We start from the raw sequence: 9,693 nt of genomic DNA, 5'->3' as shown, positions 1-9,693 counted from the left end.
ACACTCACTCTGAATGAGATTCCAGAAGCCTCCTACAGACACACAGTTGAGCAGGTGGAGAAAAAGTTCTCTTCAGAGGAGGAATGGTGTTCCTGACCACAGGCCTTTGAGCACTGTCCACCTCTGTTGTCAGGAGCTCTTGAGGAAACATGTTATCTTCCCAGCCTTGTGTCTCTGGCACCTTGTCCTTTTCTGTCTTTCCTACCATGTCCTTGTCTGGTTTGCTTTGCCTATGTTTCTCAGAAGGCTGCCCACACCCTATGTGGCCCTGGGCAGGACCTCTGCCTCCAGGTACCAACCAGGAATCTGCAATGAGAAAGCTGTGGCCTACGGCAGTTGAATAGAGCTACCAGGACAGCATAACCACTCACCTTCGTATGGACACGGGGAATTAAATGCCTAGAATTTGTGCCCAGTAAATATTTAATTTCCAGTTCCCAACCAGGCCTGGGGGATAAGTTTCTGGCTCCTGATTTCAGAAGACCAGAAGCAAATTACAGTTGATACCTGCCAGGAAACACAGAAGCAGGCCCTACCCTGGGCTTGCTTGTTCTCAGCTTGGCAAAGTTCTTACAAAAATAAACACTTGCAAAAGGTAAGACCCACAAGGAGAGCAATGCCCAAGCAGAGAGCAACTGACAGAAAGCTGGAGCCTCAGCATCAGCTAAACCATAGACAAGAAGCACCTTGTGCTAGCAATGCCGGGATGGACAGTGGTGCTCAGGGTAGTGGGCACGGACAGCTGTCTGCCATACTAGCACCCAAAGCAAGAAAAGATGGGTCCGGACCTCTCTCACCAGGTCAACAGACACAAAGTAAAACCAAAGACCTTTTGCTTGTTTTGAGAACTGGTCCCACTGTATATAGCCCAGGCTGGCTCCTACCTCAGCTTCCTGTGTGTCTGAAAAAGAGATTCCTTAAATAAACGCTAGCCCGTTCAGAAGATAAAAGGCCTCAAACTTGACTCTAATCCCATGATTAGATTAATCGGATGATTAAACTCAGGGCTATGGTATGACCAACACACGGAAGTGGTGCCCCTGGGCATATGCACAAGTAGAAACAATCCACAGAAACTGGCCCACAGTTGCTCAGGGCAGGGCTAGTCACACACAGTGGCCACAGGGTGGAAACCCACATACCCATGAGTGAACACATACAATATGACATGTTCAGGCTATGAAATCCCAGCCACCAACCTATGGGAGTGAGGTACTGACCCACACTTTTGCAGGGTTGACCCTTCAAGTGGTACAGAATACTTTATTCTCTAGGACTCTGCATGAGATCGCAGGGGTTTAGGGAAGACTGGAAATAGATGAGGGAGATGCACCAGTCAGGAGGGGACACCCAAAGTATTTCCTTCTACTGTACTATTCAGTATCTCTGGTCATCAAAATGCATGTACATTCCTTTGGCCACTGTAGATGTCAGTCTCCAAGAGTAGAGTATGTATTTGGGAGTGACAGAGCACCTCAATGGGAACACGTCATACAGAGGCTGTGACAGGGAGAAAGGCAAACCGGGAAGTGTACCCAAGCTTCTTGGGTATAGCGGTCTATCGGTCTTAGACATGTGGACCAGGGCTTGGCACTTGTGGTTGGAGGAAGTGGTTCTGCTGTGATGTCCAGTACACTTTGTCTGAACTGCTGCAGTTACACAGATCTGCATGTCACGTGCTGGGCGTGCAAAGCACAGGGTGTGCACAGAGCAAGGAATCTCTGGCAAGGCTTCCGAGGAAACCACTGTGTCCCAGGCAGGTAGGCAGGAGCCTTCCCATCACCACTTCCTTCCTGTTTCTAGTTTTACTGGGTCTGTCAAGAACGTTCTCATCCTGGGATCATCAGCTTTTAGGGTCTCTCTCTCTCTCTCTCTCTCTCTCTCTCTCTCTCTCTCTCTCTCTCTCTCTGTATGTGTGTGTGTCAGCCAGCCAGCATTCTCACAGTGGGCTTCAGCTGGCCATTCTCCAGGTCAATACAACTCAGATACCAGCTATGTGTAGCCCACATGAGATGCCGCAGGTTGAAGACTCTGTCCCCAAAGCTATGCCTGCCTCACATCCTTCGCTCCGGGTCTTTCCATATGATGTTTTTGGCATCTTTGGTCTCTCTCTCTCTCTCTCTCTCTCTCTCTCTCTCTCTCTCTCTCTCTAAAGATTTACTTATTTATTATGTATACAGTGTTCTGTCTGCATGTGCGCCTGTAGGCCAGAAGAGGGAATTAGATCTCTTTACAGATGGTTGTGAGCCACCATGTGGTTGCTGGGAATTGAACTTAGGACCTCTGAAAGAGCAGCCAGTGCTCTTAACCACTGAGTCATCTCTCCAGCCCTTTGGTCATGTTCTTGATTTTTAAAAAATGGTTAAAAGTGTCACCTGACTTCTTGGGGGTCCACTAAGGAACATCAAAGCCTCAATGCCTTTCTAGGCACAAGTAATTTCTCATTATCCTTCCAAGAAACTCAGAACCTCTTGTGTTAAGCAACCCAGAAGCTGAGAGTCCCATTCCTTTGGGGTTTTATAGAAGTTTCATTATGTGGACACGATTGACTACATCATTGGCCACTGGTGACCAGCTTAGCTTTTGGTCCCTCTCCTGTCCTTAGAGGAGACTTTGGGGTGGGGAATTAAAATCTTCATCCGTCAGTTATGCTGGTATCTCTTAGGTGATCAGCCCTCTCCTGGAACTACTGAGGGGCATCCATCCACCTGTCATTCATCAACTTAAAAGCTTTGAGGAACTGCGTGTCAAGAAACTTGGCTGAAGACCAAAGGTGTCTTTCACAATGCCATAGGAATGGAGGGATGGTATAATAGCTAGGAGCATAGGCTTCCTTTCTGAGACAATGGGACACAGCAACCCAACTAGTGGTGTTTGCAGATGTCCGTGGCTATGCCAAAACTGTTGATCTTGGGAGGCAAAATCTTCCCACACCCTCTTCAGCATTGTCAGTTTGTAGCCCAAGCTGGCCTTGAACTCATGGCTTTCATTTCTCACGCAAATGCAGAGATTACAGGTGGGCACCACTGCATTCAGCAAATGATACACTTTGAAACGTTTGAGGTGCCTGGTATTCCAGATATAGTCAGTAAAGCCGCTGAAAGTTAGAAAGAAAAATAGCCAGGTGGTGATGGCACATGGCTTTGATCCTAAAATTCAGGAGGCAAAGGCAGGTAGATCCCTGAGTTCAAGGCCTACAAATTATGAATTCAGGACAGGATAGGGAGACATAGAGAAGCAGCAGCAGCAGCAACAACAACAACAGAAGAAGAAGAAAAGATAAAGATAAAGATAAACAAGATGCAAAATTGAACACCATAAATTACTATACAAGAATCTATTAAATAATAAACATGGAAGCTTCCTAGGACTTGGGAAGCTGGAACTGAAAGTTCAGGCCAGCCTAGGTTACATAGGGTGACTTGGGAGAAAGGGCTGTTAACAAAATTGAAAGACAGAAGACCAAGAAGGAAATATTTGTCCCATATGCCAAGAAGTACACCACCCTCCACATGTGCCCACAGGGCAGTGACACAGGAAATGGTCAGAGGACACGCACACAGGGAGGCCGAGGAAAGAGGGGTGCTGAGAGGGTGACAAAGCAGAGCCTCGTCACCCTTATTATCAAGGCTGTGACATTAAGAGCACCTGATGAGAGGTGCAGTGGGAGGGGCCTGTGGGAGAGGTGTGGCCTCCGGTGCTACTCCATGAAAGACAATTAGCAGACTGAAGTATCTCCAGTGTTTCCTGGATGCTGCTTCTGTCGATGCCTTTGTCTTCTATCTAATACAGCTAATGTCCACTGTTATATGGCCATGGCCATGTTAGGTGACTGATTTAAAAAATCAGAAGTCTCAAGGCAGACTTTCAAGAGAGGGGCTGTCTAGGAGGCCGAAGTGCAGTTTGGGAATCTGAGGCCAGAGGTCTGAGTGTGGAGTGATCTTTAATGGTTTCTTCTGAGTACTCCATGAGTCCTCTGGGAAAGGCTTCAGTTAAACCACAATTACTGCTATGTTTACCTTCCTGGAAGCCTCCAGGAAAAGTTGCAGTATGGTAGTAAGGACTAGGGTGGTTTATGATTCCAGAGACAGTGAAGCTGTGGAGGGGTGCTTCCAGTTCCCCTGGGGCCTTTCTAGAAACATCCCTTTGATGTCCGGTAGATGGGTGTAAAAGGTAGGTATGGAGAAGATATCTACTGCCCCCCTTTCAGGATTAAACTGTAAATGTCAATGCTCCATCAGTCCAGAGGCTGGTGCACAGAGGCTCATGCACACAAGCATCCTTCTGGGAGGATACAGGAGGGATGGGGCACTGTGGTCTCTTTCCACAGACGATCTTCGATTCTGTTTGTGAGCTTACTTCCTTTTCAGTGTGGGAATGTTTTAGAGCCACTCATCTGCACTCCTGGATGCCCCTCTAGAGGAGACAGAAGACTCAGAGCCAAAGGAGTCAGCAGAGCCTGGTTGCAGGGAGAGTGGGGTATGGCTACCTGGGGAGAAAGGCATGAGGGTATTGTTCCCACAGTGGAATCTTCTAGGTTGAAGTTGAGCATGGCCAATATAACTGAGTAGCTGTAGGTGGGGTACAGGATTACAAATGGTCCCAGCATGACCAGCTCTCCCGATGAGGCCAGGGCATCAGTCCACAAAGCAGAGGTACTCACAGGGTATGGATGGTCCTGGGAGATGGTATAAGAGGACAAGGGAAGTGCCACAGACAGGGAAAGCAGAGGCAGGGCTTTCCTGAACTTGAAAGAGCAACTATGCAGACCTCCCTCCATCGCCTGACCTGGGCTCAGGGTAGCAAAGCAGTGTGCACCCTGTCCCCGACACCCAGAGCCAGGTCTCCGACGCTGACCTCCATTACCTTGAGAGGCAAAGACAAGAGTCGGTGCAGAGTCCCTGCTCACGGGCTTCTCCCTGTCCACCATGCCATGGTACAGCCTATCTCAGTGTTGCAGCCACAGAGGGAAGGGGTCTAGGCACGTTCTCTGGTAGATCTCCCCTGCTGAGTCCCAGTGTGCCCAGAAAACAGTAGCTGTGCTGTGTGAGAGGGGTTGAAAGGTGGGATCTGACTCCTGAGCCCGGCTCCAGCATGGCGTCTCAATGTCGGCAGCCCCAGAAGAGAAGCCACAATGCCCTAGCATAGTAGCCATGCAATAGAAGTCCTCTGTGGTCATCCTCTGAGCCCTGAGCCAAGACACACATAAGACCTGATCCCTGTCACACACTGAACTGATCCTGGTTATATACTAACCCCTGATTCTAATCACTGTGCTTTGTTCCTGGTTATACTCTGAGACCTGATCTTGTTCACACTTTGGACCCTGACCATGGTCACACACTGAGCCCTGACCCTGATCCTGGTCATAGTCTGAGTTTTGATTCCAATCATATTCTGAGTCCTGATCCTGGTCACAGGCTGAACCCTGATCCTAGTAACACTCTGAACCCTGATCCCCTTATACTCCGAGTTTTGACCAGGTTACACTCTGAGCCTTGACCCTAGTCACACACTAAGCTTTGACTCAAAGGTTTCTGGAATTGGGAAGGGAAGGATGTGGACCTCTCAGAGCAGAGGCCTCCCAGACTGAGCCAGCTTAGACCCTGGCTAGGCTACATTCCTCCCTTCCCCAAGATGGGAACTTCCCAGGTACAACTTGGGTGGGTGTAAAGTCTAGGAGTGATACTTAGGGGCCAGGTCTATTGCTGGGGATAAGGCCGAGTTGGAGGCTCTGGGCCCAAGGACAGGAAGGAGCTGAGCTGAGCTGGGTGTGGTGGAGAGATTGGGTTTGACCCAAGGACACACATGGGTGTAAAGTGGACTGTCTGATTCAGTTAACCTCAGCACATCCGTCCCCACAGCTGTGTGATCATGGCCATCTGTGGTGAATGATTTGCCAAATCAGACAGGCTTGGGATGCCACCCGGCTTGCTAGGTGACCTTGTCTTAGTCAATTAACTTCTCAGAACCTAGTTTCTTTACCCACACTAAAATTAATTAGTGTTCTGTCCCTCCAGAACTGTCATGAGGAAAAATACAGTTGGCAGGCCGAGCGTCTGACTCATGCTAGGCTGGGAAGCACAGTGGTTGATCCAGAGCCTTGGCAAATGAGGACTTCCCCATGCAGGGTGAAGCCAGACCCCAGGGGAGCTCCTGAGGGCAGAGGCAAGAATGGACATCCCTCGCTGTGAGGTAGCAAGAGCAAAGCCAGGATAGGAGTGAGGTTTGGGTGCTGGACAAAGAGACACCTGGGAAGCCCAGCAACAGTGTGGTCTTTACCGCTAGCAGAGTCAGGCAGGCAGCTGTGCCCCTTCCCCTACAAGTCTCAGCTGGAACAAGGTACTCTAGGGAGATGCCTGTGGGGAAGCAGGTCATGCCAGGTGCTGCCAGGTCATGGGGATCCCTGTCATAGCATTCTGTCTGGGGCAAGGACACTACACACCACACAAACACACACACACACACACACACACACACACACACACACACACACACACACACAGAGAGAGAGAGAGAGAGAGAGAGAGAGAGAGAGAGAGAGAGAGTTTTTTTCTCCAACCCAATGGCTTTCAGCCTTCCTAATGCCGTGACCCTTTAATGCAGTTTCTCATGTAGTGGTGACCCCCCACTCATAAAATTATGTTTGTTGCTACTTCATAATTGTAATATTGCTACTGTTATGAATCGTAATGCAGGTATTTTTTTTTTTTAAAGATAGAAGACTGCCAAAGGGTCTTGATCTACAGGTTGCAAGTTGCTGTTCCTACCCCTTGACCTTCAGTGGAGGGGCCCAGGAAAGTCCTGCCTAAGATCAACCTATGAGCCATTTGAGACCAAGGTGTGCAGACAAGCACAGAGTGGATGGCCCTCCAGGAAACATGAAATAGTGTCCCCCAAAGCAATCCTGCTCCCCCCCCCATCTCACCCTTCCTCCAGAAACTTTCCTGTTGATCAAGCGAGTTCTGTCTTTGTTCCTTAGGCCTTTGAGCAAACTCTGGGCTGGTTGTCAGTGGCAATTTGACACACCCCCGCCTTCCCCCTGACCACTTCAGAGGAGCTGGGAGGGGCAAGGTCATCTTGGAAAGATTCCATCCAAGAGCTGCCCAGCCACAGCTCTGGAGATGGCCACAAGGTAAAGGGGCTTTAAGGTAGCTGGGAGAGCACTGGACAGCCTAAGTCCCATTGTCCCATTCTGTGCAGCCTGGAGACCCCTGACCTGTCCCAGAAGGAGGATTCTGGAAGAGTCCCTTGCTTGGGAGTTGCAGGGTGGTGTGGAAGGGTCCCCAGTGTGAAAAGAAAGACACCCCACATCCAATGGGGAGGAGAGGGGCCTGGCAAGGGTGGAACAGCAGCTTTAAAGGGTGGAGCTCAAACAGTCTGAGAGGGCTGGGTAGGGTCCGAGGGAGCCTGAGGAGTGCCCTGGGGAATGGGGTGTTGGTGAGGAAACAGGGCAGGCCCTCCAGAAATCTGATCCTTCTCTAATCTGCTTAGCCAACCGGTCAGACCACCGTTGTAGGCTCAGGCATCCCCACCAGGCAGGCCTGAGCGAACACAGAACACATCGACCATGCAGGGTACCTGGATGGTGCTGTTGGCACTGACGTTGGGCACCTTCGGGGAGCTTGGTGAGCATAGGGGAGCATGGGAGTGGCAGGGATGGAGGTCCCCAGGACTGTCCTCAGAGAGAGTTGCTCATGGGGGAGTTTCAGAGAGGAAGAAGGTAGGCCTGGGACTGGCCAGGTGGGCAGAAGCCAGCACCAAAGCCCTAGGTGCCAGCGAAGAGCCTCAGGATATCAGCGTGTTTGCTAGTGAAAGCCTTTGAGCAGGAGAAGAGGGGAGATCTCAGATGCTGTGGCAGGTGGCCTGGGACTCTGGGTACAATGGAGATGTAGACGGGGAAAGGACACCCAGAAATGTCCAGAGATGGGGTGACCACTGGACTCGGGGTTTAGGAGAACAAGTGGCTACATAATGTTGACACTCAGTCAGTTACATGCTCAGTGGTGAGGGCTCAAGCCAGGTTGCTCCACTCATTTCTTGGAGAGACTGAGTGGGCCAGAGACAGAGGCCCTACCAGGTAGGTCACTGTGTGTGTGTGTGTGTGTGTGTGTGTGTGTGTGTGTGTGTGTGTGTGTGTGACTTCTCTGTGTGTCTTGGTTGCTTGGAGACAGCCAGGTATACTGGGGCTTCTGGGATTGGGTCAGGGATGCTGGGAAGACTGAGTGCAGTGCCTTTCTTCCAGGCTCTATGCCTGCAGCCCCCTCTCAGGGAGGACACCTTTGCCAATCTGGTACCTGTGAACTAGGTGCAGCTCCCACCCAGTGCTTCAAGGACCTGCTTGCCTGACCCCAGGACAGGTGACAGTTCAGCAAAAGGGCAGTTGGTTATAAGGAAGTGCAAGGGCATCTGCCTTAACAATGTCTACTAAAAACTGGCTGTGGTTGTGGTGTGCGGGTATGTGAGCATGTGCATGTGTATATGTGTGCATGTGCGTGCATGTGTGTGTGCGTGTGTGTGTCTTTTGATGATCATTCCAAATCAGCTGTCCTCATCCTGGCCCCAGGCTGAGTCCATTGTTCAAGGGGCACATTCTGTAAGACCCTGGTTCCATGGTCATGTTGTCTCCCCTGAGCTTGGTTTGTGGGTATCTGGTCCCTGGCTAGTGTCCTTGTCTCCCTAGACTAAGTCTCCATGGCAGACCCGGGCATTGGTTGCAGATGTCTTGGGGCTTTAAGACAGGAAGGCCTGTTCACTGCCCTCTCATCCCTCCTCTCCTAGCTATGGCCTTACGGTGCTACACCTGTCGGGATCCTGTGAGCGCGTCCAACTGTGTCACCATCACCTCCTGCCACATCAATGAAACCATGTGCAAGACCACACTCTACTCCCTGGAGATTGGTCAGTAGGATCTGGGTGGGACAGAACTGGGATCCAGTGTCATAACTCCTCCAGACCACTGATCCTTGACCGTCTAGGGCCCCACACAGCCTGCACCATAATTTCACCAATTCTGCCAAGAGACTTTCTGTCCTGGCCATCAACCCTCCCCCTTTCCCCTCTCCCCTCATCATGGGAGGCCCCTGCAGTTTTTCTGGGAGTCCTTGTAAAGGACTGGCTGTCTTACAACTTGGGTTTTACATTCTGTATTACATACAAATCCCCCCCATAGACCAATTCAAGATCCCATAGGTGTCTCTTGTACATCACAGACTTCAGTGGTCCTGGAGAAAGGGGAATCTAGGCTAGTGGTATGGGTGACCCCAGGGTGGTGGTTGGCCTCTGGGCTTGGGGCACAGAGGCAGTAAAGGAATGGCTCTTCTAGTTGACACTTTGTGCATCCTACAGTGTTTCCTTTCCTGGGGGACTCCACGGTGACCAAGTCCTGTGCCAGTAAGTGTGAGCCTTCTGACGTGGATGGCATTGGGCTAACTCGGCCAGTGTCCTGCTGCAATTCTGACCTATGCAACGTGGATGGGGCACCCAGCCTGGGCAGTCCTGGTGGCCCAGTCCTTGCCCTGGCATTTATCTTTCTCTTGGATGTCCTGCTGTAAAGCCATGGCCATCTGGCTCTGCCCCCTTGCCCCTGACAGCCCAGTTCCCTAATGTCTTGAAGAAGTACAATAGCTACCTGCATCAGTCTCCTGAGTCTTCTTTCTGGGTACCGATCTGTATTGTGGGCAGATCTTGCTA

The 9,693-nt window shown here is 50.6% G+C and overlaps 1 protein-coding gene across 1 annotated transcript; it reads left to right on the top strand.

Moving 5' to 3' along the window:
* The first annotated feature begins 7,390 nt into the window (after window positions 1-7,390).
* On the top strand, window positions 7,391-9,636 carry Lypd2 (LY6/PLAUR domain containing 2). Its single transcript, XM_034516014.2, has 3 exons — window positions 7,391-7,628; window positions 8,782-8,901; window positions 9,349-9,636. The coding sequence occupies exons 1-3, from the start codon at window positions 7,571-7,573 to the stop codon at window positions 9,552-9,554; spliced, it is 384 nt and encodes a 127-aa protein (XP_034371905.1). The 5' UTR covers window positions 7,391-7,570; the 3' UTR covers window positions 9,555-9,636.
* Window positions 9,637-9,693: the final 57 nt, after the last annotated feature.

Source organism: Arvicanthis niloticus, chromosome 13 (genome assembly GCF_011762505.2).
Source record: "Arvicanthis niloticus isolate mArvNil1 chromosome 13, mArvNil1.pat.X, whole genome shotgun sequence".
Classification (NCBI taxonomy): Eukaryota; Metazoa; Chordata; class Mammalia; order Rodentia; family Muridae; genus Arvicanthis; species Arvicanthis niloticus.
This window is presented reverse-complemented; position numbering and strand designations above follow the sequence as displayed.

Coding starts and splice junctions, on each gene's coding strand:
- Lypd2 (XM_034516014.2), top strand. CDS start 7,571: ATGCAGGGTACCTGGATGGTGCTGTTGGCACTGACGTTGGGCACCTTC. Junction 7,629..8,781: donor GGGCACCTTCGGGGAGCTTG/GTGAGCATAGGG, acceptor CTCCTCTCCTAG/CTATGGCCTTACGGTGCTAC. Junction 8,902..9,348: donor ACTCTACTCCCTGGAGATTG/GTCAGTAGGATC, acceptor TGCATCCTACAG/TGTTTCCTTTCCTGGGGGAC.